Genomic DNA, 27,419 nt, shown 5'->3' with positions numbered 1-27,419 from the left:
AATTGAGTAGGTCACTAGCTGAGGAAGAGAATAACATTTCATTTCGGATATTATCAATCTTGTCCTTGAAATAGGAAGCAAGATCTTGTGCACAGATAGTAGCAGGTGGCTTGGGTGAGGGAGGGGTAAGAAGCAGTTTAAATGTATTAAAAAGTCGCTTGGGGTTAGAGGCTTGAGCAGAGATAAGAGATTGGAAATATATTTGCTTGGCAGTGTCCAGAGCAGTACGATAAGAGTTGTAGATAGTCTTATATGTGAGGAAGTCACTTGGAGTGCGAGACTTTCGCCACTGACGTTCTACTTTACGTGAGAGTTTTTGTAGATGCCTTGTTAAGTTAGAATGCCACGGTTGACGTCTGAGTCTACGCGGAGTGTGATGGGTAGCTGGAGCTACTTCATCGAGGGCTTTTACTAAAATCTGGTTTAGCTGTGATGCAGCAGTCTCAGGAGAAGTGAGTGCAGAAATTGGTGAGAGTTGTTGTTGTAGAGAGGTAGATAGTTGTTGAAAGTTAATCACATTAATATTTCTGCAGGTTTTAGGAGGTTTGGTTGATTTCACTGACATTGAGGTTGATGTAATGGAGGAAAGTGTGCAGGTGATAAGATTGTGATCTGAGAGAGGGAAAGGAGCATTAGTGAAATCAGAAACTGAGCATAGTCTGGTAAATACAAGATCAAGGCAGTGGCCCTCCTTATGAGTAGAGGAGTCAGTCCATTGGGAGAGGCCAAGAGAGGAGGTTAGAGAGAATAGTTTGGAGGCATGAGGAGATTGTGGACTGTCAATGGGGATATTGAAATCACCCATAATGATGGTGGAGATGTCTGAGGATAGGAAGTGAGGGAGCCAGGCTGAAAAATGTTCCAGAAATTGGTGCGGTGGCCCAGGCGGGCGATAGATAACAGCAACTCGCTGAGAGAAAGGGGTGAAAGTCCTGATAGAATGTACTTCAAATGATGTAAATGTGAGTGAAGGTACCTGTGGGAGAACTGTGAATGTGAAAGATTGGGAGAGTAATATTCCTACCCCACCTCCTTTACAATTGCCAGGCCTGGAGGTGTGTGAGAAGTGTAGGTTACCATGTGAAAGTGCAGCAGGGGAGACAGTGTCTGATTGTGTTAGCCATGTTTCTGTTATTGCCAGAAGGTTGAGGTTGGTTGAAATAAAGAGGTCATGGATGGATGTTAGTTTGTTGCAGACAGAGCGTGCATTCCATAAGGCACATTTTAGTGACTTGGATGGTGAAGGGAGGCACACAATGTTTATGAGGTTAGCTGGATTTATAGTTCATTGTGGGTGTGGCATGTGGGTTGGGCCTGGATTTGGAGATATGTCACCAGCTAATAGAAGCAACAGGAGCGAGATATAAATATATTTGTGGGATTTGACTGAATGTTTGTTATGGCGAGAGGTTGTGGATGTTATTGTCAATGTGTTTAGATAAGTTAAAAGCTCATATGTGTTTGTAAGAGAAGAGGAAAGTACTGAGGCAGCAATATGTACACAAAAGGATGAGCTGCAGGGAGAGTAAAGGATGTAGTAGTCTTAGAGATGATTCCATGGAGTGAGATCATTAATAGAAGTTTCTGATACATTTTTGCAATACATTCAATAATGTACAACACACAAACTACTGGTAAGGAATGATATTCTAATTACCTTGTTGTAGATGTTGTCCAATGTTTGTTCTATTGTTTTTTTTAACTGTTATATAATTACACTTTGTGTTATAACACACTTAGTGCTTATAATACACGGCTGCCTCTATACTGATTCTAAACTTAAAGAAAGTCTGATTGAGACATGCTACAGCTGACCACAAATGCTAACTAATCAATGAAGAAATTTGGCACTGGGTTTGTGTAAACACAAGCAGTATCCTACCATAAACTAGGCATCACTGAACAACATCCCCCACCCAGGTAATACAAAATACAATCAAGTCATTACATCTAAATCTTTGCTAACAGAAATAAATTCCATTATGCAGAAATGTAAGAGCAATATGTTGCTTGCTAGATGGGAATGGGGAACATACTTTTTAAAATCCAAACAGCTGATCTGAGTGATTGCAAAGCACTAGTTAGACTATGCAGCTTGTAGAATGGGGAACATACCTGCAGGGATGACAAGAAATAGAAGATGTTCAGTCCAGTTGCAAATTTATGCAGATTATTGTTTTTTTTAACTGTTATATAATTACACTTTGTGTTATAACACACTTAGTGCTTATAATACACGGCTGCCATCATCATCCACAGCTTCCTCTATACTGATTCTAAACTTAAAGAAAGTCTGATTGAGACATGCTACAGCTGACCACAAATGCTAACTAATCAATGAAGATGATACTGAGATACGAAAGGTCTTGTAAAATTTCCATGACCTGTGGTATAGATAAAGACAAATAACCTTTTAACTTTTGTCTTGCCATACAAGTCTCTTCTCACTTTTCAGCCCCTCCATAATGTGTTTTTTTTTGTTTTTTTTGAGGTCTTCCCTGTCTCTTGTGCCAGCAATTTTGAGAAAATCAAACATCAACAATTTTACCCATCAAAAAGGGCATAAGGGCATAAGGGCATCTTGGGTGATTTGGATTGCTGAGAACACCATGAATCAAGTCGTGCCTCACATTCCATCAACTAGGAGGAGCATACAGCCACATTATTATTATTATTATTATTATTATTATTATTATTATTATGCACCACAAGTGTACCGCAGCACCTTACAAAGTAACAAATAAGTTGACCAGTGACTTACAATACAGGACAAGGACATGGATAATATTCATTGCTACATTAGCGACCATAACACCCAGATAAGCAACAGAGCAAAGAAACCAAGTGTTAGGTGCCCCAGTGGGGTGGAAGAAGTAAATGAAAGTAGAGAAGGAGAAGCACAAGAGGGTAGAGGGCCCTGCTCGTAAGAGCTTTACATTCTAAAGGGGAGGGGCAGACAAACAGGTGTGACACAGATGGGGTAGGCAGGGAGGAAGGAACATGTAGCAGCAACTTGGGATGAGTGCTGGAAAGCTTTGATGAAGTAGTGGGCCTTGAGAGCCTGTTTGAAGGATTGTAGAGAGGTGGAGAGTCTGATGGGGAGAGGGAGAGAGTTCCAAAGGTGGGGAGCAGCACGGGCAAAATCTTGGAGGTGGGAGTGAGAGCAAGTAATCAATTGGCATGAGAGGCTGCATGCATTTGTTGACCAAAGAGGACGGAGAGGAGAGTGAAGGGAGATGAGGGTTGAGATGTAAATGGGAGAGGAATGAGTGAGGGCTTTGTAAGTAAGTGTGAGAACCTTGAATTGGGTTTTGAAAGGGAAGGGGAGCCAGTGGAGAGCTTGTAGGAGAGGGGAGGCAGAGCGTTTGGAGAGGAAGATGAGCAGCAGCATTGAGGACAGACTGGAGAAGGGAGTTGGGGAGGCTAGATACGAGGAGGTTACAGTATTCCAATCTGGAAATGACCAGTGAGTGTATGAGGGTTTTAGTGGCATCCTGGGTGAGAGAGGGTCTAATCTTGGAAATATTTTTAAGATGAAAACGACAGGACTGCGAGATATTCCGGATATGTGGTTTGAAGGAGAGGAAGGAGTCCAAAATAACTCCAAGACAGCGCACTTTGGGACTAGAGGAGATAGTTGTGCCATCAATTGATAAAGAAATGGTGGAAAGTGCGGTTATTTTGGGGGGTGATCATCTCAGTCGTAAACTGCATATACATGGTACGATCTGTACCACCAACGACTTGAAAGATATTGTTCAAAGATCTTTCAGATCTTTCAAAGATATCTTTCAGTGAATCATCCTGAAACATCTCTGAACAGGCAAAGCGGACAATATTGTCCAAGTTGGCCTGCATGCATGGACGATGAAAGATATCATTATCGTTCATGCAGGAACGTGCATCGTTGGTTGATCGTTCACTGCATAAAAATGAACGATATGAACAATTTAACGTTATCATTCAGGAAAATCGTCCCGTGTATATGCAGCTTTAGACATATTCAGTTTAAGAAATCGCTGGGACATCCAGGAAGATATAGCAGAGAGACAGTTGGAGATACGAGTCAGTAGAGAGGGGGAGAGATCAGGTGAGGAAAGATATCTCTGAGTATCATCAGCATAGAGATGATAATGGAGGTCAAAAGAGCTGATGAGTTCACCTAGTGAGAATAGGAGAGGTCCAAAAACAGATCCTTGGGGAACACCTACTGTAAGATGCTGTAGAGGGGAACTTGGAGAACTGTAACTTATAGAAGGAACTTGGAGAACTGCAACAGTTTGTTAGGCCACATAAGTTCGGTGCATATTAATCTCCTTCTCAGGTTTCTATACATCTTTCCAATTAATGTTCCATACTTTTTCTTTTTCCTGAGACTTTGCTCCCCTGTGGGTACTTGTCATAGGGTTCAGTAGGTCCCTTTGAAAACCTTTTGTCTACTGAGATTAAACTCGTGAGACCTTATAATGTTGCTATACAGCCTATTTACCTCTCATAACTATCCTCTGAGAGATCCACCTGAGTTGGTTTAGGATGAAGACACACCGAAGACCTTGCAACCAGAGGAGTGGGCCCAAGTCCCAGAAAATCCTGTTAATTTATACTTTGGTGTTTACCTCATCCATCACTATACTATCATTATATTACCTTGTGGATAGTTCCTGCAGGGATAAGGGTGAGGCGTGCACATTTAAGATGACTCTACTCGATAGTTAATGAATCTTGTTAATTTGATCACCGCCTAACCTGTCAAGTTCACTCTTATCAAGACTGTGCCGGTACTGACAGTTATTGGACAAGGCACGGCCTAACTGTTCTATCGTAGCGCCCTGGAATAATGTGAAACCTCCATCAGCTGACACTTTGAATCATTCTATTTTATTCTAATTATCAATTAGATCAAGGGTATTCATCATGCGAAATTCCAGCTGCTGTGGAACTACTATTGGGGCATGCTGGTATTTGTAGTTCCACAGCAGTTAGAGGGCCACATGTTAAATACCCCATTTCTAGATATCACAAATATCCTCCATAAACGTCCCTACAAATTTCTTAGCCTCTGGTCCGCCTATATTTTGTATAATGAGGAGGAATTTACTTGGTATAAATTGAGTTTACGTTACTTCTCTCATCTACTGGTATGTTTCCTCTAGGTTTCCATTCACATTCTTTTGGATTTCTACCTGTGTTGCCCTCTACATACTCTTCCATTTTATTTTTAATATATGACAAAAGGGAGCCGAGCAGTGACCATTTTATTGATGGAAGTCAATGAAAAGCCTGTCCCTGGTAGGCGTCTGTTTTTGTTCGGACTGATCTCGAGAACCACTGGATGGATTTTTATGCAGTTTTCACTATTCTTTTAGGGCAAGGAAGGTTTAGGTGTATGAAAAATTAATGTATGACAGAAGGGGATGATTTTAGTGAGACAAGTCAATGAAAAAACAGACCTCTAAGCACTTTCTTGTCTTTCGCTGCCTATACCGTTAAAGATATATCACAACGATGCACTTTATTTTATGCCATGTAGAGATTGATGCATATTATCCGGATTTTCCAGACAAACTGATGTAAGACCTGATTACTGTTACAAAATGTCAGTTTTTCCCTTTTTTTTTTTTTTTTTAACGTTACTATTTCATTTATGTGAAAAACGATTCTTTAATTTCAAACGAGTCCAATTCCCAGTAAGAGTCTGATTTGGCGTGACAATAAATAAAGCACAGGGACAGGCACCTAACATGGCTGGTTTTGACGTAAGTGGAGACTGTTTTTCTCATCGACAACTTTACGTGGTCCTTTTGCGCTTCACGTCAAAACTAAGAGCCGTATTCAATTTGAGCGGACTTTTCCGCCTCCCGGACTTTTCGCCTACATCGCGTGTTTTGTAGGCGGAAAAGTATCGCGCACGTGCCCGCGTATCTCCGTTCTCAATTTGAAAGTACGCGAAAACAGGACCCGGCAAAACTTGAACAGGCGGAAAGTACTGTCAGATTTGGGGAAATCAGCCTGACACCCCCCAAAAGATGCTCTGACATGGGGATTAGCTATGGTTACCCCCGATTTGGCTTGCTGAAGGTATTTGTTGTTTTTAAACTGGCTCAATAGCTGCTAAATAGCGTTTTTGTTTAAGTGGTGCAGAATAGTATTCAGGTGTATTTTTTTGCAGAAAATAACTTATCCCAGCAAATTTGGGGTACTTGACAATGGGGGGTCAGTATATTTTAAAGTTACGTTGAAAAAAATCGTGAAAAATCCACCTGCCACAAGCCCCTGCAATGAAAAAAACACATGGGGCATACTTGGGGACACCCCCAGAGTATAGTTCGCTAGTTTTTAACTTTGTCCCCCAACATTTTTTCTTTTGCCCCCAAATTCAAAGTGATTTTTTGGGGTGTTACATTTTTTTAAAAAATTATTGACAGTTTACCTTTGGGGGACTGTCTGAAGGCTGCATGGGGGTTCCTGCAACGTTGCACCCCAAAACCCCATTTCTGCAGCACTTTCCGCCTGCTATTCATAAGCAAAACTTTTCCGCCTATTACATTGCATTGACTTTCTGCCTAGGTGGAAAGTCTTCCAAATTGAATACGGGGTAAAAGCCAAACAGGCGAAAAGGACGTCATCGGCGAAACTTTTCCGCGGATTCCGGCTTTTCGCCTCAAATTGAATACGGGCCTGAATCTTTTCGTGTTGACATTAGGAGGAAAAGTAACTGTCGTCTACCAGAAAATCCTATAAGTTCTCTGTTAAAATAAATAAATAAACTATCCGCGTAAATTCAAAATTGCACCCATGCGAAGCCGGGGTTGGTGCTACTTAAAAGGAACACGTGTATGTGATTGACATAGTATGTGTTTATATATATCAATGTGTGTATATAAATATGTATGTGTGTATATATATCTATATATATTATACTCTCTCTGCCTTATTCCAAAATGGAATAAATTCATATTTGTCTTCAAAATTCTACAAACAATACCCCATAATGACAACGTGTAAAAAGTTTTTTTGAGATTTTTGCAAATTTAATAAAAGAAAAAAGAAAAAAGAAATCGCATGTACATAAGTATTCACAGCCTTTGCTCAATACTTTGTTGATGCACTTTTGGCAGCAATTACAGCCTCAAGTCTTTTTTAATGATACCATAAGCTTGGCACACCTATCTTTGGGCAGTTTCGCCCATTCCTCTTTGCAGCACCTCTCAAGCTCCATCAGGTTGGATGGGTAGCGTCGATGCTTAGCCATTTTCAGATCTCTCCAGAGATGTTCAATCGGGTTCAAGTCTGGGCTCTGGCTGGGCCACTCAAGGACATTCACAGAGTTGTCCTGAAGTCACTCCTTTTATCTCTTGGCTGTGTGCTTAGGGTCGTTGTCCTGCTGAAAGATTAACAGTCACCCCAGTCTGAGGGCAAGAGCGCTCTGGAGCAGGTTTTCATCCAGGATGTCTCTGTACATTGCTGCATTCATCCTTCCCTCTATCCTGACTATTCTCACAGTTCCTGTCGCTGAAAAACATCCCCACAGCATGATGCTGCCACCACCATGCTTCACAGGATGGTATTAGCCTGGTGATGAGCGGTGCCTGGTTTCATCCAAACATAACACCTGACATTCACGCCAAAGAGTTCAATCTTTGTCTCTCATGGCCTGAGAGTCCTTCAGGTGCATTTTGGCAAACTCCAGGCGGACTGCCATGGGCTTTTTACTAAGGAGTGGCTTCCGTCTGGCCACTCTACCATACAGGCCTGATTGGTGGATTGCTGCAGAGATGCTTGTCCTTCTGGAAGGTTCTCCTCTCTCCAAAGGAATGCTGTAGCTCTGACAGAGTGACCCCATCGGGTTCTTGGTCACCTCCCTGACTAGGGCCCTTCTCCCCCGATCGCTCAGTTTAGACGGACAGCCAACTCTAGGAAGAGTCCTGGTGGTTCCGTACTTCATTTATGGATGATGGAGGCCACTGTGCTCATTGGGACCTTCAAAGCAGCAGATATTTTTCTGTACCCTTCCCCAGATTTGTGTCTTGAGACAATCCGGTCTCTGAGGTCTACAGACAATTCCTTGGACTTCATGCTTCGTTTGTGCTCTGACATGTACTGTCAAGTGTGGGACCTTATATAGATGGGTGTATGCATTTCAAAATCATGTCCAATCAACTGAATTTACCACAGGTGGACTCCAATTAAGCTGTAGGAACATCTCAAGGATGATCAGTGGAAACAGGATGCACCTGAGCTCAATTTTGAGCTTCATGGCAAAGGCTGTGAATACTTATGTACATGTGATTTCTTAAGGTGCGTACACATACGATTTTTTTAAAGATTTAACTATAACGACGTCGTTATTGCTCAAAAAATCGTTCAGTGATAAACTATGAACAATTATCGTTCATGCGTGTTCACGTTTGTCGATTATAGTTTGTAGTACAAATTGTGGAAACAGTGACACGCTGTGAATTCTTTCCAGATGCAGTGTGTGTGTGTGTGTGTATATGTATATCTATATATCTATCCGCGCCAAACAGTGCTTACAATCAATATAATATTAGAATAACCTTATGCTCCATAGGGTATCATGTGCAAGATATTTTAAGTGCTAGAAAGGTGTCTACAATCTGAAAATTCTGATGAAAATATAAATTTCTTCAAGTGAGAAGCGAGCAAAGTATGTAAGGTGCATCAAGTGTCTGTGCAATAAAATGTGTCCAAAATGAGATTACTAATGTCAAAGAAAAACCTTCATATAAATTGGCTGATGTGGGTAAAAAACATGCAAATTTTAAAATTACTTTATAGCTCATCTATTAGGTACCAACAACAATGCAAGACATTGGAAAGTTAAAACTACATTTATTTAAACTAATTTCATATAAAGACAAACAAATTACAGTAAAATAATTTTAAAAATACTGGTGGCCTAATTGGTATACTCAAAGCATTTTATAAAATATTTTCATAAAAAATGCAAAGATAAAAACAGTGAGTGCAAGGTGCTTATCTCAATCAGAGTATGAGGTAGGGTCGTAAAAGGTAAAATCATGGAGCTCCCAACTATATATAGGGACAAAAGTATTTGGCCACACCTGTTAATTATTGAATTCCACAGGTGTATAAAATCAAGCACCTAGCCATACAGTCTCCATTTGCAAACGTGATACAATGGGGTAGATGTATTATAGCGGCACTTAAACGTGCCGCTATAACGCTTCGCCTCTTTACCGAGGCGAAGCAGGAAGCACTACCGATGAGATGTATGAACATCTCATTGGCCGGAGAGGGGGAGCAATAACTCCTCCCTCCGGCGCTACCCGTTAGAGACAGCAGCGCATCAGCCTAGTGCTGATGCGCTGTGTCTCTGTCCCGGCTGACTCCACTGAGCATGCGCGGGATCTGGCAAGTATCGCTGGAGCCAGCAGCAGGGACAGCGCTGTCCCTGCTGTGGGGATAGGCTAGCGCCAGGCTGTAGCTGTCGATAACGACAGCTACAGCCGGCCGAACGGTCAGACAATCTGACCGTTCATACATAACGTGTAGATAGCAGCGCCGATAATGACAGGGGCGCATAGCGCCTCTGTCATTTACCGCCCAGACCCCCGATCATACATCGTGGAGAAGCGGTATCAGCGCACATAACGTGCGCTGATACCGCTTCTGGGCTTCATCTTCCCCATTATGAGTCGTTCTGAGCTCAGTGACTGCAAGCGTTGTACTGTGATAGGATGCCACCTTAGCAATAAGAACATTTGTAAAATTTCATCCATATTCCAGTCTACTGTAAGTGATATTAGTAGAAAGTGGAAGCATTTAGGAACAACAGCAATTCTGCCACAAAGCAGAAGACCACGTAAAGTTGCAGAGCAGGGTCAACGACTGCTAAGGCGCATGGTGCGTAAAAGTCGCCAACGCTCTGCTGATTCCATAGCTAAAGAGTTCCAAACTTACACTGGCATTAATGTAAGCACAAAAACTGTGCGGCGGGAGCTTAGTGGAATGGGTTTCCATGGCCGAGCAGCTGCATGCAAGCCTCACATCACCAAATTCAATGCCCAAGTGTTGGATGGAGTGTGTGAAGCACACAGACACTGGACTGTGGAGCAGTGGAAACGTGCTCTGTGGAGGGATGAATTGCGCTTCTCTGTTTGGAAGGCGCCCGCTGTAAATGTGTACTCTGCGCTAGGCGCTGAGTGTTGATAAGTGTGTTTTTAATGTTCTATATGCCGCGGCCTGGACTTGCTGCACTGGGGGAGTGTGGGTAGAGTGTGTCATGGCCGCTGCGGGACAGGGAGAGCCAGCTCCCACTGCGACCAGCGCTGAAACAGTTAAAGTGGACAGTTTAAAAGCACAGATGTACATGGTTCATAGTAAACTGTATTAATATACACATTTTGCGCTAGAGCACTGCATCTGCAATGCACTGGTGTATAAAGTGAAGTAGTATAGTCTATGACATGTTTGAATATATTTTTGTATGTAATATGGGTTTAAAATAAATGCACTTATAGAAATGTAAAATGTCTTGACCTTTGGAGACAAACTGCCCGTTAGACATCCTCGCCTAGGGATGGATATGGTAATTACCCTAGCCTGGCAGTGGAGGGTTAGGTGGTGACTGAAGAAGCCTTTCCTTTTGAAATGCGGGCTAGGGAGACACCTGTGTCTGTATACAATACCAGGCAAATTTGTAAAACACAAGTTGTGTTTGTGTTTAGGAAGCTTCTATGTTGTGTAAGAGCTTAGAAGGTGTTAAGACTCAGAAAGCCCAAATTGGTTTAGCCATAGACATGTGAAAAGACTAATGCAATAGGAATTTGCATTATATTTTCCTTTTCAGAAACAGTATATGCTAACTCAGTTTGTGCTTGGGAAACCAAGGAACCACAGAGCGAGCTTACCCCCTGCGGAAATGTGTATTGGAGTGGCATAAAAGAAGGCTGCGTGCCTGGTAACATTGTACAACCCTGTAACTTCTTTGAGGAGAAGAACTGATGACTTGATAAGAATTCTGTATGCTGATTATTCCCCTTCATTCGGAAGGTTGAGTCTTCTTTAAGACTTGGAGCAATAAACACCTTTGCCTATTCAATTGCGTCTCAATCCTGCGACCATCCGAATTGCGCCAAACGCTATTCCGTTCTCCTGCTGTTCTGGGTAAGAGCTCTGCATCTCCAAGTTCAAGCCCTCTGCCAAGCTACCGTGCAGACCTGGTCCATTGTGAGGGATCAGGAGAAATCAGCCAACACCAATCGGGGTGTGGCCGCAGCTAGTCAAACGCATACGCAAGCAGAAGGGGTTCCAGGTGCCAAGGGAGGAGCCTGGGTGTACCTAATAAGCGGTTCCAAACGCCGATGGCAGAGTTTTGTGGTGGCAGCATCGTTAAATGCCCACGGTGCAGTGGGCGGAGTCAGTGACAGGCGGTCACTGACGGTGAGTGGGAGTCCAAAAGCGCTAGCCCGTGACCAGGGCCGGCCTAGGCGAAAGGCGTCCGGTCACTATATAGATAGAAAAAATTGAGGGGCACTCACCAGTATTGCACTTTTAGAAAAAAAATCTAAGTTTATTCCTCACATCCATAAGTGAATTATTCACTTATGGATTATGTGAGGAATAAAGACTGATTTTTTTCTATATGTGAAATACTGGTGAGTGCCCCTCAATTTTTTCTATGTTTTTGGACTCCCCATGTGGATGCCATGGGTGACACACCTGGACATTTTAAGTGATTGCTGATGCGAGTGTGGCCGTACTATCTATCTATCTATCTATCTATCTATCTATCTATCTATCTATCTATCTATCTATCTATCATATATATATATATATATTTTTTTTTTTTTTTAATGATAGAAAATCGCTCCATGTTACACAAATGTGAAAGAAAACTGCTGCTTGTTGTGTGACCTTGCCTGCTGATATTTTGTTTCAGTGAACAGATAAGAGTCCCTGAGAGGGAATAATTATTTTATCATGAGAGACAGTTTGTCTTGGATTTTCTTGTTTGTGACAGACACTTAACCCCATCGCGGCAGTCTACACACTGCACAGGTGCTACCGATGTGTATGCGTCTTGATTCAAGGAATATTCATTCATTCTGCTCCTGTGGCCAAGCCAGACGTCCACAGATGACAATATATCCCATGTTCTATAAGGAGTTTTCACTGGTGTCCACAGACTTATGCTGGGCATACACTATGCAATTATCTGTCCAATATGGCTGGTTGGAATGTAAATCTGGTAATGTATGGGAGCAAATAACAATAGAAACTTGCTCCCAAACACTAGAAAATGGACAAGATTTTCCTTCCCACCAGACAGATTTGACAGATAATTGCAGAGTGTATGCAAATAAGAACCACAATGCTTATCTATCATTAGGCCCCCATTTGTGGCAGAATTAACTTAAAATAAAAATAATCCGCCCCACAAAGTCTGATGATACTTTTTTAATTCCTTTTACGTCTTTACCTTATTTTGACCCAAATGGAAATCTAGGATGAACATTATGACCTAAGTCAGTGGTGTCCAAACTGTTTGTTAAATGGGTATATGTTTGTGAGAACACAACCCACAACGCAGAGAGGGGTTACTTCAGATTCAGTGACAAGGTGTTGAGTATCGCCTGCGGACTCTCCCTATGGCTGCAGGGTTCAGGTGTGCAGTTATTTTCATTTGTTTTTAAATTGGCCGCATGTTGGTGGCTTTGTTCTCGCCAAGTGACTGCTTTATTTTTACATCCAGTTTCTACTCTCCTTGTAATCGTTCATCATAACCATTGCCTACACCAGAGGTTCCCAAACACTGTCCTCAAAGTTCCCCTACAGTTCAGGTTTTAAGCTGGCCATACACGCTACAATTATCGGGGCGATCCGCCTGATATCTGCGGATCGCCCCGATAATTGTAGCGTGGGGGGGGGGGGGCGACCGATGGTTAAATATTGCTCGGTCGGGCATGCCAGATTGTCCAGCATGCCCGTCCTATGCGATATTTACCGGTAAATTATCAGCCGCATCGGGCAGTGTATGCCCAGTCGCGGCTGACAGACATTTCCTGTGTTCCTTCCTACGGAAGGAACAGGGAAATGTCTCCTCCCCCGGGGGCGGAGCGCAGATGTCGGCTAATGCACTGTGTGAGAATTCTCAGTGTATGCCGCGGACATCTGCGGCTGGCAGATAAAATGTCTGTCGGTCTGACAGACATTTTATCTGGCTGTGTATGCCCAGCATTAGAGAGATCCATGATTGTGCACAGGTGACTTAATTAGTGCCTCAGTCACTTTGATTTAACTACCTGTGCTCAACCATGGATATCTCAAAAACCTGAACTGTTGGGGAGCCTTGAGGACTGCGTTTGGGAACCTCTGGCCTACACTCACAGTAGCTTGATGCTTTAAATTGCCAAGGTAAGTTCTGGGGGTATCTAAGGATCAACTGCACTAAATAGGAGATGCTGGTTCAGTCCAGGTTATCATTTTGCCTGTATACTGCATATGGTCCTCTGCAGGAATTGTATTTCCCGAACCCCAACCCGGCGGCTAATGCTAAGGGTACCCCGGATTTACCTAGTTTTTTCGGGAGTAACAATTAAGATGGGTGTTGAAATACCTACGCCTATCTGAAGTCCCTTGTCGGGATTTGGATGTCGGTACTGAGACCTAACTACATCCCCTTATTATGTAATCCCATATTTCTGTTTAGTGTTGTTTCATTATAACATCCCAAGGCATGTCCGTGTGTCCTTCTGAGGCTCCCATAGACAATAAAAAAAAAAAAAATTGAAGATGCCTCATCCATCTATATCTTAATGAGGAAGACTAGACTTGTTATTTCCAATACTGGAATTAGTTACAAATCCCAGTATTTTGGCTACAATTCCGGGACCACAGGATTAATTACAGAATTAGGTTTAAGAAAAAAAAAAAGGAAAAAAAAAAAAAAAACAATGAAAAATGGTAAGACATCACAAATCTCCACACTGGAAATTGGGAGTTAGTTGACTAGACCAGCGGGTTCTCAAACTCTGTCCTCAGGACCCCACACGGTTCACATTTTCTAGGTCACCCAGCAGGTGCACAGGTGTACTCATTGCTCGCTAACACATTTTGAATGATCCACAGGTTGAGCTAATAATTTAACTTGTGATCCTGTGGAGAGAAACAGACAAATCCCAGGTGTCTGTTTCTGTGCCTGCAATTAGTCTCATCAGGTAGCACCTCCCATTCTCTATATCTCTATATCTCTATCTATATATCTATCTCAGGTTGTGCAGTCCAGTAATCTTTCCCATATGATCCTGTGGCGAGACCTGGAAAACATGCACTGTTTGCAGTCCTGAGGACGAAGTTTGAGAACCTGTGGACTAGACTGATGATTCAATTGAAACTGCAATATTCCAAAACCTTTTGCAGTCTTTTTTTTTTTTTTTTTTTCTTCATTTGCTGAAAGCCGGTTTGGGGGGAAAAAAAATTAAATTTTTTTTTTTTTAACCAGTTTTTTTACATTAATGTTTTAACTGAAAAGAAAAAAATTTGAATCCTGCTTGTTATATTAATACTGTGAAACATTGCTATGTATTAGAAACCTTGCTCAATCATGTTTTAATGCTTTCTAACATTAACAATCCAAAGTTTTTAGGGTTTGATATGATTTATTTGACTTCTTTGAATAAAACAAATTTTAGCCTAAACATAATTAAATCATGCAAAAGCACTATTCAGAGAAACGCACAAACACAAAAAAAGGAGTTAAGCTCTGTACTCACGGAGCGATTTAAATGCACAATTTGTAAATTTTTTGTTCCTAAACAACTTACCGTCAACCAACGATGCACGTATGGACGATAGCGATATCGTCCATTGGCCATGAATGCTGGCCAAACTGCTCGATATCGAGCAGGTTACTTTAGGGCCCCACGATCGTTGATCACGGGTCGCTATAATCGTTGGTAAGTTGGCGGTGTGCTGGATGATCGATATCGAATCATCCAGCATACCAGGGAGGGGGTACAGGACGATCAGCCAGCGATAGTGTCCTGCGTGTGTCTACGCAGCATTAAACATTTGACCTGGAAATGTCACTGCCATTAAACATTTTGAATAAAAACACTAGTTTAGAGGCCTTTTCAGTTCCCAGTTTCGAAGCTTTAAATGAACTAAACCGGAAGAAGAAGAAATTATTTCTACACTAGCTGAAGATGCTGAGCTGTCAGAAGTTGCTCAATAATGGGAAATACATTAGGGTTAACTTTTTTCAATTGTGCTTTTTTTTTTTTGCTCGTCCGCCATTTTTAACATGACAATTGCGACCCCACAGAGACTAAAGCTGAGTACACGCTGGCCGATATATTGGCCGATCAATTGATCGGCCAATATATCTGGTGCCAGTCGGCCAGTGTGTACCAGTGATATGTCTGTGAATGGCGTCGTTCAATGACCTATATTGCGACGGCTGTACTGCACAGCCGATGGACAGATATATATCGGCTTGTGTACAGCCGATCACCTGTACACAAGCCGTGTGGAGGAGGCGGACATACCCACGACCCGCCCCCCGGCCGGCAGCACCCGCAACCACAAGCAGATGATTGTTGTTCAGTGTGTATGAATGACCACCATCTGCAGATATATCTGTATAGTGTGTTCCCACCTTTAGTCTTTCTACCACTCATCTCCATAGGACTGATTGTTTTGAATTGAAATACAAAAGTAAACATGGAGATTAAACCATGAAGTGTTTTTTTCCTAGTTTTAAAGTTACAATACCCGGCATCTACTAAGATACAATTTTTGTACGTATATGTACCACCTGCTTGCTAGTAACAATCGTTCAGAGACATATTGCATTGGCAGTGCTGCACAGCCGATGGACAGATATGTCTGCCGACCGCCAGTACACATCAAGCCGTGGGGAGGGGGGGTGGAGCGGACATGCCTCCCCCGGCCAGCGGGACCCTCGGCTGCCAGATAATGGCCGTTCATTGTGTATGAACGACCATCATCTGCAGATATATCAGGTGTGTACGCACCTTAAGAGACCAGAGTTTTCATAAAAAATAGTTTTATATTTAAATATTGACTTTTACATTTCAAGGTCACGTGATGTAACCTTTGACTTTGAATATCTAAAAAAAGTGTATAATTTTTTTCTAGATAAAGTATGTTATGCACTTAAATACAATCTCTCTTTGGTGTAAGTTTCATTTTGGGAACGGGAGTAAAAAAAATATTAAGTGCTGCAGTTGATCCCTACTTGCACTCACCATGCAATTGGCAAATTCAGACTTGTTTTGTAGTGTCTCTCTGTGTTCTAGGGATGACCATCAATTGTTTTCAATCGATGTTCACCATTGATGGTACAATATCAATCTATGGTGAACCATCGATGGCCACTGTTGCCGAGTGCCTGGCAAGCTGCGGGCTAAAAAAAAACAAACCAGATTAACGGGCAGCCAGGGGACAGGGCAGGGGCATCTAAAGAGAGGAGGGGGCCCGTGTGCACTCCCCGTGCGAGGCCCCCTCTTCTCTCCCTGGTGGCCGGCAGCCACCGGAGCATTAGTAGACTTCGGGCATTAGTGTGCCAGGAGTCTACTGCGCATGCACAGAATGCCGGAAAAATGGCCACATTGGCCATTTTCCAGTGTTCTGAGCAGCGCTGACACCCGGCGCGGTACCACGGACAGGTGAGTTTAAAATAATATGGGTGCAGGGTGTGTGGTGTGGGGCCCCCCGGACCCGGGGGCCCGTGTGCCGTGCACACACTGCACCCATTATAGATACGCCACTGGAACAGGGCTAAGTTCTGGCTCATAAGCAGAAAAAAAACATTGGGTTCCACTTTGCCAACGATGGCAGAAAAGAATTGTCTCACTGCCAACGATGGCAAAACCATCAACCATCAGTAGCAATCAGTTGATATTAGGAAACTATTGATGGTCGATGGCCATCCCTACTGTGTTCTTTTCTGTCTGGCTGCAGCTTCTGCATTGAGAACTAGTGATAGAAGGCACTGACCGTTTACCTAATACAGTTTATCAGTGAATAGTGGTACTTTGATCAAGATGACAAATGGATAAAAAGTACATTAAGACTCAGTCCTTTAATATCAAATGGGTTGTAGCACTGAGCCCTAATGTACTTATCCATTTGTCACGCTCTTGATCAAACTGCCACTACTCACTGATAAACTGTTAGATAAACCAAAAGTTCCCAAACGCAGTCCTCAAGAGTCAAGACACCCCAACAGTTCAGGTTTTAGAGATATCCATGTTTGAGCTCAGGTGTTTAAATCAAACTCACTGTGGTCAAGCATGGATATCCTTAAAACCTGGACTGTTAGGGTCAGGACAGCGTTTGGGGACCTCTGAGATACTGCCTTAGTCCTTTGTATCATACTTGACTACTCTCCCAAAACGACTGGCAAGTCTTCCAGCTGGCTGCCTAAACCTCCCCGCCCCCCACCCTGACCCTTTTTGCAGCTCCCACACATTCACGCTGAATCGCATAATCATGGTCCAGACACCTGCTTTATAATGCCAGTCATCTCGGCATGGTCACTGCAGCGTTTTCTAATGCCGGGAAATATCCCTAGCCGCCCCCCGCCCCCTCTATTCTGACCTGGCTGCTCCCTCCCGAAGGCAAGCATGTTTTGTATCAAAATTTAATGGTACTATTTTTTACTTTGTGCACTTTGAGTTGCAGTCCACAAGACAAAAGTTTGTGGGATTACATTTTTATTTTTTTTTGTACACCGTTTTTATTGTTACAGTCCATATGTATATGAATGGAATTACTGTGATACCCCATATGCAGTTTAATATCTCTTATTTTTTATATTTAGCTGCTGCTATTAACCAGACAGCCAGGTCCACAAATAAAAAAAAAAAAAAAAAAAGTGAGGAAATACTATTGTGGAATTTTAACAATTTTTTATTAAGGCATTATAGTATAATTGACAACAATTTCAATAAAACAAAAACATCACATTATTACAGTATGAATATATCAAATACAATACTCAGTATAACCATATTGAAGCACAAACATCAATTGTTAATAGCAAATTAAAAATACATGTGTGATATACACAGTTCAACATACAAACATAAACAATACACTGTATTAACTGGCTGTGATTACAATACACTAATATAAGAAAACCGGGTGGGAGTTCTGCCAACCCCCCCATCAATCGGATCAAAGAAATAGGTGGAACCTGAGCCACAAACCTAGTTAGATACCATGTGGTATTTTTTGAGGCTGTGATTTGATTCCCAAATCACAAAAAAGCGGTCCGCATATTTTTCTTAATGCAGAACCGTTTCTACCCAGTCCATCCTAAATAGAAAGTTGAACTTGTTAAGGAATAGAGGTATTTGGGGAGGTGTGCTTTCTGTCCAGCCCTGCAGAATTGTTTACCTGCCCGCAGAACTGAGAGCTATTAAGTTTCCCACTGGCCAATGTAATTCGTAAATTAGAATCTAAGATTCCCAATATTGCCCATTCCAGGCTAAAAGGTGCCTAATTTATGAGTTTGGCCTCTTCGTAACGACAAATAAGGTGCCAAAAGTAGTGAGCAATAGGGCAAGCCCAGAGGCAGCGGTATGTATCTGCCTCCACCTGAAGACATTTTGGGTAGACATGACTATCCGAGGTCCCCGTTCAGAAGCGTCTTGAGTGGAGACAGGTAGGTATTATGATATATATCTTGAGAAAAAGTTCAGTGTACATACTAGCTGCTGGCGTTTTCCGTGAAAACCAAAGAGCCTTTTCTAGTTGAGACATACTGTATTTGGGGAAGGGAATTTGATCAGCCATCCAGCCATGACCCCATTAATCTTAGTATGGTCCAAAATATCTCTCAAATGTATAATGAACCGAAACAGGTTTATAGTTGGGTACAGGTTGTGTTAGGCAGCAATCCAAAGTACTATCCCAGTCTCTGAAAAATGACCATTAACATGTGACACACACAAACGTGTTTGTAGGAAAGCCAAAGGATATGGGCTAACCATGGCAAAGTGCAATGTAATTTCTGCATAAGTGAGGAGATGTTTGTTTTCTGTGGATACCAAAGATCTAATATTTTGTATCCCCGCCACTCTCCACAAAGTGAAGGGGTGAGTAGCCATGCCAACCAGAAAATTAGGGTTGTGAATGAAGGGTAGGTATAGGGAGTGACATGCATTCAAACTGGCATTGTGCCTAAGGATATGCCACATTTTCCTAGTCGTCCATAAGAGGGTTTGATTTTTGAAGGTCTGGTATCTCCTGGTCATGTTGGTGGAGAAAACGGATCAAGTCAATACCACCCAAAAATTCTTGTTCCAGTGAAGTGTTGGTATAAAGAGACGTTTTGTGTCACAAAAGGGCTGCATGATTATATGTTTATACCTCCATTTGATGTATTTCCTCACTTTTGAAGTGCAGTCTGCGAAAAAAGTTTGTTTTCTTATTAATTTTTTTTTATTTTCTACACTTATTTACAGTATATATAATTTTTTTTTTTTTAAATTGTCACTCACAGTGCACATCAAATTTAATATAGGTTGAGTCTCCGATATCCAAAATGCTTTGGACCAGGGGTATTTTGGATAATGGAATATTCCGTATTTTGGAATATTTGCATATCCTAATAAAATATCTTGGGAATGGGACCCAAATATACACACAGAATGCATTTATGTGTTGTATAAAATTACCTGCAGGCTGTGTATATAATATTTTCAATAATTTTGTGACTCAAACAAAGTTTGTGTACATACATTAAATTCAGTTATGTTTCATATACATCCTATACACACAGCCTGAAGGTAATCTTATACAATATTTTTAATAATTTGTGCCTTAGACAAAGTTTGTGCACATTGGACAATCAAAAATCAAAGGTTTCATTAGCTCAGTCAAGCCAAAAAAAATTCTGTATTTCGGAATATTTGGATATGGGAGACTCAACCTGTACAATTCTTTTGTGGGTTTTTTTATTTTATTATTATTATTAATACAACGACTGGGCAGTGCTGTCTGTCTTCCTAGCAATGTCAGTGTGATTTTGTGTGTTCATTTTTTTTTCAACCAGCCCTGATGAGTCATTCTGTTTAAAAATGCTGCTGTACATCTGTAAAGGCAAGAAATACTTATGCAACCAGGACTCCCACTCTGAATCTATTGGAGGCTCTCTCCTCTCCCTCCTCCTACTGTCTACTGCAGGCTACAGATACCGTCTCTCTGTAGCTAGCCAGCTAGGAAGACGCAGCAGAAGTAAGCGATGTGCTTTATATATTACTAAGCACATCACTCACTCCTTTCCCGCCGTCTGAAGTCCATCCCTGCTGCCTTCAATGAGTGACAGTGGCTACATCCAGAACGGCGGCTGGTGGATGTTTACAGTTACTGTCAGTGGCTATCTCAGTGACTGCGAGAATCTTGATTGGATTCCTTATCTAGCAAATGGAAGAAAGTGTCTGTAAAAGGAGCACTGGAAATTAAAATCTAACTTTTTATTAAAGAATTAATACTATTAGAAATGTTATACAGGTTGAGTCTCCCATATCCAAAATGCTTGGGACCAGGGGTATTTTGGATATCGGAATATTCCCTATTGTGGAATAATTGCTTAACATATTGAAATGTCTTAGGAATAGGGCCCAAATCTAAACACAGAATGCATTTATGATTCATATACACCTTATACACACAGCCTGAAGGTAATTTTACACAATATTTTCAATAATTTTGTGGCTCAAAACAGTTTGTGTAGATACATGAAATTAATTTGTCATATACACCTTATACACACAGCATATATGTAATTTTATACTTTTATTTTTAATAATTTTGTGCCTTAATTAAAGTTTGTGTACATTGAACCATCAAAAATCAAAGTTTTCACTATCTCAGTCATGCTAAAAATATTCCGTATTTTGGAATATTACGTATTTCGGAATATTTGGATATGGGAGACTCAACCTGTATTATTCCTTATGTCGGCTATTTCAGATTATACATATTACAGTATTGAGGTTTGGCTACAAAATGTAGCAATACACAGTAATTTTTTACTTTTAAGGTTGCTATCATGATCAATTCTAACGACTAGTTGTGTATATCGTATGGTATTTGTACGATGACTATGCATGTCCCTGACGTCGTAGGAAGGAGATCATCCAGGTGGTATGGCCTGCATTAGCAATGCTACTGGTCAAATTAGTTTAGCATGATGATCATATCTAAATCAGATTAATAACAACCTTCGATGCATGGGGGTAACTACCATAGGCAAGGGGCAGTGCCGTAACTAGACATTTTGGTGCCCTGTGCCAAAAAGAGCATTGGTGCCCCCTTCATTTTTCAAAGGGACATAATGCACCCAAAAAAGGGGACTGGCCACATGGGGAAGGGCCAGGGAAGAGATGGGAGAGGCCAGGAGATGCTGGGGATGAAATAAGAGGAAGCTACAAGTGAGAATTATAATAAACAGAAATTTGACAGGCCCAAACAGCACCCCCTGACCTGTGGTGCCCTGTGCGATGGCACCGGCCAGCACTACCCTAGCTACGGCCCTGGCAAGGGGTACAACTGCTATGGGGCCCAGAGATGAGGGAGGGGCGCATCTTCCTTGTCAAAGTTACATGTGTTATATACATTTTTCATCATTGGGTGGTACATAGGGGCCCTTACAAACTTTTGCTATGGGTCCTTCAAATACCTAGTTATGCCCCTGCTCTGAGGTATTAAAATATTTTGTCCATGCTGGGGTGGGAGTGTAGCAGCATCTGGTACAGCTGCGGCATCTATACGATAAACTGGTCAGAGAAGGCACAAAACACACGGGCAGCGGACACAAATGTTATTATCACAATACACTTTCTTTCAATACGCACTTATGCTGGCCATACACGCTACAATTATCGTGGCGATCCCCGCCCGATATCCGCGGATCGCCCCGATAATTGTAGTGTGGGGGGGGGGCGACCGAGGGTTAAATATTGCTCGGTCGGATATGCCGGGTTGTCCAGCATGCCCATCCGATGCGATATTTACCCGGTAAACTGTCGGCCGCATCGGGCAGTGTATGCCCAGCCGCGGCCGACAGACCGACATTTCCTGTGTTCCTTCCTACGGAAGGAACAGGGAAATGTCTCCTCCCCCGGGGGCGGAGCGCGGATGTCGGGCTGATGCACTGTGAGAGAAATCTCCGTGTATGCCGGCGACATCTGCGGCTGCCAGATAAAATGTCTGTCGGTCTGACAGGCACTTTATCTGGCCGTGTATGCCCAGCATTAGAGGTATGCAAATTATTACACTCAAACATGGAATTTAAAACAGTCTCACTTGTGCTATAAAACTGTTATTGGCACATGGTTTACAGCTATGTCCTTTTGTTTATAAGCCTTTTGATCAGGTTTGGCCTACGTTCATGAGTTTCACAGTCTCTTGATGGGGGTGATTCATTTGTTTTCTCGCACCCAATCTACCGTCTAAAGTGACAGGTTATAGGGATGCAATATTTCATTGTTTTTGGGCACCCCTGCTTTAGCTCGCATCTTTCACCCAGGTAAGCATGGTTTAGCCGCCTAAAGAAGCTAAACCCGTCTAAAGTCCAGGTTAGGATGCCCACACCACAGAGGTGGTGCACATTTCTGCTTCCCACCTCAGGAGGGAGCGAGCATTAAATGCAGACTGCACTCACGCCTGAACAGAGCAATAATTGAGCTTATCGCTGGTCCTATGTATTTTCGGAAGAATTATCCTATTTCAACCAAAATAATAGGATAGGGTGAAAATAAAAATCTGCAAAAAACGGGCATAATCCCCGTTTTTTCGCCGATCGCGACTATCCATTAGCGCACAAACTATGTTCAGGGTTCATTTCATACCGCCCGAAGTTTGTGATCAGTAAGTCAGAAGTATGAAATGTTAAAATAACTGGCATTGAGTATAATAATTTGGACACCTCTGCACTGTCATTTTATACAAATTTACGTTGTTTTTTTTGGTTTTTAAACGTCTTTAAAATATTCTAATACTATTATTTTATACAAGATTTATTTTAATTTCCAGTGCACCTTTTTACAAACTCTTTTTTTGTATTTCTTTATCAGTCCTCTCGTCTGTGGTAGCACCCCCTATTCTGAAAGAATAATTTGAATTAACTCTAGGCCAGTGACTGGCTTCTACTTGCAGTAAATATAGGAGCTGTTATTGGGCTTTCTATTTATGGCCATTACGCTAAGTCCATCACTGAATGACGTTACTTCTCCCAGGTTGGTGCTAACAGCCCACATGTGCCCTGAATGTTTCAATGACTGAACAGTTTCTTACGTGCTCTTTCCTACTCTCTGGTTTGGTGCTACAGCAGAGTATATATGCCCTGAACCGAGGTTGTTAAATATAACTGCACACGCGTATATTGCATGTGAGACCAAGAGAAGCCATTAAGTGCCAGTTTTTTTTATTTGGCAACATTGATAAGACTGTGTAAAGGCATCAGCCATGACCTCTTTTTACCATGGATAGTTGTGGGCTTCTGTTTTATGTTAATACTAGCGACTCGCCCCAGCTTCACGCAGGAGCAATTTTTAATTTACTGCGTCTCCATAGGCCCGGGCGCTCCTGAGCCTCCCTGAAGAGCCCAGCATTGCTCGGGCCAGCAGTAGAAGTAAAGTCGGCTCTGACTGCACTGACCTCACGGCACTCTTGACAACCACTCGCGGAACACTAGTGTGCCACGGCACAGTGGTTGAAAAACGCTCCACTAGACGATAAAAGTGAATGATAAAGGTATCGTTCAATATTATATATATATATATATATATATATATATATATATATATATATATATATATATATATATATTGTTTATATCGCCTAGTGTGTATGGTCTGAACAACCAACGATGAGTGCTCCCATTGGTCGTTAATGATATCCCCAGTCGGCTGAACATGCAGCCCAATTTGGGGATATCGTGAGCGATGCCATACTGCTGAATGCAGTATCGCCTTGCTCCCCCAACCCCCCCCCCCTGCCGCCTTTCATCACTGGTCAGCATCGGCAAGTAGTGTATATACACTTGGCGATGCCGGCACCCCTACTGGGCCCGCTGCTGACTAGGGGCCATATTCAATTGGCGGCGAAAACATCTCGCCGGTGATGTCATTTCGCCAGGCGATGACTTTTCCCCATATTCAGTTCCAAAGACTTTTTGCCAGTGCAAAAAGTCTGCGCCTTGTAACCAGCGGGAAAGATTCGCCTCTGACAGGAGGTGGAAAAAAGTGCAGAATTGGGGGTTTGGGGGTGCAAAGTTGCGACAACACCCCTGCAGCCTTGGTACAGTCCACCAAAAGTAAACTGCATAAAAAAAAAAAAAAGTGGGAAAAATAGTTTAGAACACCCCAAAAAGTTTTTGTTTTGGAGGCAAAAAAAGTTCAAAGTTGGGGGACAAACTTTAAAACTAGGTAAATAGACTCCAGGGGGTCCCCCAAGTATGTCTCAGGTGTTTTTTTGAATGCAGGTGCATGCTGAAGGTGCGTTTTTTTTTAGGTTTTTAAAAAAACTCACTATCGATTTTTAACTATGCTAGCACCCATTTTCATATACCCCACATTTGGTGGGACTACTTATTATTTCCCAAAAAAAAATGCTAAATGCTATTCTTCAGCACTTGTGTAAAGATGCTAAATAGCACCAATTGAGAGCATTTAAGCACCCCGAATACCTCCAGTGGGGCTATTCGAGTTAGTGCATCTTTTGGGGGGTGACAGGCTGATTTCCCCAAATCTGACAGGACGCTTTCTCGCGACCTTTGCAATTGAATAGGGCGATTCGCGGTGACGAGCGCTATACTTTTCTGGAGGCAAAACTAGCGATGACGGCGAAATCTCTGGCTTGCGCAAAGTCCGGCACATATCCCCGGCAATTGAATACGGCCCTATGGCTCTGCATACACACATCGTCTAGTGTGTATGCAGCCTTAGATTCCGTACTGGCTTGAGGTGTTTGTATTGCAGTAGAGAAGGTAGAATGCATTTTGAAGGGTGATTCAGATGGGAGGTTTCACATACAGATATAATTAACAGAACATACCAGTAAGGCCAGATATTCCAGTCTATATGGGGAGATATATTTATATAATGTATGTATGTGTAGATATATATATATCTATCTCTATCTCGTTTTGTCCTCTGAATCCTTTTATAACTGACATGGAATATTGCTGTTCCCATCTTGTGGATTCATTGCAATTGATATTTTCGCTATATGTCATTATTTTCTCATGTATAATGGATAGGTGGGATAGGGATGTGACACGTACCAAACATCCGTGGTCATATAACCAGGTTCCCTAACAAAGCTCCATGCAATATATGCTGATAAGCGAAGAAAGGAGGGGGCCGTAAGTAACCGGTATATATTGGGTGTGGGTGGAGAATGGTGTTGTAAGAGATGCATATACTATGGAGGGAAGTTATCATATATCAGTCTGTAGAAAGGCCTGCTAGTCTCCAATCCAAGGGGACCAAGTGTTATGGAATTAATTGTGAAATTCATGCAGAGTACTCGTTAAATATATTATTAGTCTGTTTTTTGTTTTTCGTCCTTCCAGATTGTGTTGAAGTGTCATGGTAGGGGGAGGATGAGTGTTCTTCCCATTGGCAGCCAGGCTGCGGTTAGTGGCATTCAAACTTTGTGTATGTTTGGGCAAATAGTAAAAGATGTAAACAATGGGATAGCACTGTTGCCGTAGTGGTTAGCATTACTTCCTCGAAGCACTGAGGTTTTGGGTCTGATAGCCACCAAGGCCCAATCTGTGTGGAGTTTCTATCAGTGTTCGCAAATACGCACTATAGCGCGTATTTTACCCGATGTCGGGCACTGGGGACCCACGGGCCAGCTGCAGAAGACTGAAGCTGAGGACCAAAGAGGACTGCGGGGGAGGAAAGCAAAAGAGCTAGCGAAGCTCCCCCCCCCCGCAGCCTCTTCCACCGTACCGGTAGGCGGCCTTGGACCACCGGTATTTTACTCCTTCCTAGACCACCAGGGTTGTCGGGCACTAGGCCCATGGGATAAATTCAGGCAATAGGCCTGTGGGTCTATAGGCGGCCACAAGGCCCGGGCAACATAGCGGGAATTAGGCCCAATTGAAGGTATATGCCCCCCAAATAGGTGGGTGACTTGGGCATTAGACCCAGGTCACTAGAGGGCCCACCTATTTGCCCTTTAGTGGCCTGGGCCTAATGCCCAGGTCACTCACACCTATTAGGGGGGCAGATACCTTCATTGGACTGCTTAGGTGGTCTGACAGGTGTACGGGGGGCACTGCACAGGGGGGGGCTGCCGCTGGGGGCACTGCACAGGGGGGGGCTGCCGCTGGGGGCACTGCACAGGGGGGGGCTGCCGCTGGGGGCACTGCACAGGGGGACTAAAGGGCATTAATGTGCGGCATCATTTTGTAAGGGGTATTACTGCATGGCATAATGTGTAAAGGCTGGGCTTTGCTGTGTGGCATAATGTGTAAAGGGCATTAATGTGCGAAATGTGTAAAGACCGGGCATTTATCCTTTGATAAATATGCCTATTACCTAAAGTGGCTAACCATAATATCACTTTAAAACGGGACACGTGAATTAATTACAAAGGTTCTATGACTGGCTGACTTCATGCCTGGATTTCACCTGGTTTTAATGAGCCACAGAACTGTGTAATCCATGAGTGTCCCAGTTTAAAGGGATGATATGGTAAGCCTACTTATTCACTATGGGTTTTGTGAACAGACAAGTCATATTACCTGAAAGATCATGGAGGCATTAAAACATGCATTTAAGGGGCTTGTGGGGATATCTGATGCTGTTGGGGGTATCAGATCTGCATTTTAGGGGCGTGTGGGGATGTGTGGTGGCATGTGGGGAGGTCTGAGGCATATGGGGAGCTCTAAAGCATAAATTATGATGGGACCCAGAAATGGTCAGGTAGGACCCCATTTTTTTAAAGTGGTGGGTCCCTGGGACCCACTAATTTTGTCGCTCACTCCGATCACTGTTCTATGTTTTCCCAGTGTTTTGTGTGGGTTTCCTCCAGATGTTCCCTGTTACCCCTCACCACCTCCGTCCTCCACACACACACTGGGAGATGTACTAAGCCCAGGAAACTGATAAATTGGAGAGTGATAAACTACCAACCAATCAGCTCCTAACTGTCCCTTTTCAAACACAACCTGTACCATGACGGTTAGGAGCTGATAAGTTGAAAAGTGATAAACTACCAACTAATCACTTTAAAGAGTTTAGTACATCTCCCCGTTTTAAGAGAGGAGGGGGCAGTGCCGTGGCGGGTGGTGCAACAGATTCTGGCTTAGTGCAAGAATCTACTGCGCATGAGCAGGTCTCTGGAAAAATGGCGCCTGCACTGTTTTCCCGGGGACAGCAGTA

At 42.6% G+C, this 27,419-nt stretch overlaps 1 protein-coding gene across 2 annotated transcripts in view; it reads left to right on the top strand.

The window, feature by feature from the left end:
* The window catches only part of MORC3 (MORC family CW-type zinc finger 3), a 74,101-nt gene that overhangs the window by 7,957 nt on the left and 38,725 nt on the right, over positions 1 to 27,419 (top strand). The window contains exon 1 of one of the 2 annotated variants that reach the window (XM_088443162.1): positions 5,259 to 5,289. The exons of the other annotated variant lie outside the window; for it this stretch is intronic. Coding sequence (XP_088299288.1) covers positions 5,272 to 5,289 — 18 coding nt within the window. The 5' untranslated portion in view covers positions 5,259 to 5,271. Of the gene's footprint in view, positions 1 to 5,258; positions 5,290 to 27,419 lie in introns of those variants that run through there. 2 annotated transcript variants of the gene reach the window in all.

The sequence above is a fragment of the Taudactylus pleione genome, unplaced genomic scaffold, assembly GCF_031769625.1.
Source record: "Taudactylus pleione unplaced genomic scaffold, aTauple2 ptg000327l, whole genome shotgun sequence".
NCBI classification, from domain to species: domain Eukaryota; kingdom Metazoa; phylum Chordata; class Amphibia; order Anura; family Myobatrachidae; genus Taudactylus; species Taudactylus pleione.
Note: the sequence above shows the minus strand (reverse complement) of the source record. Positions and strands in the feature narration are given on the sequence as shown.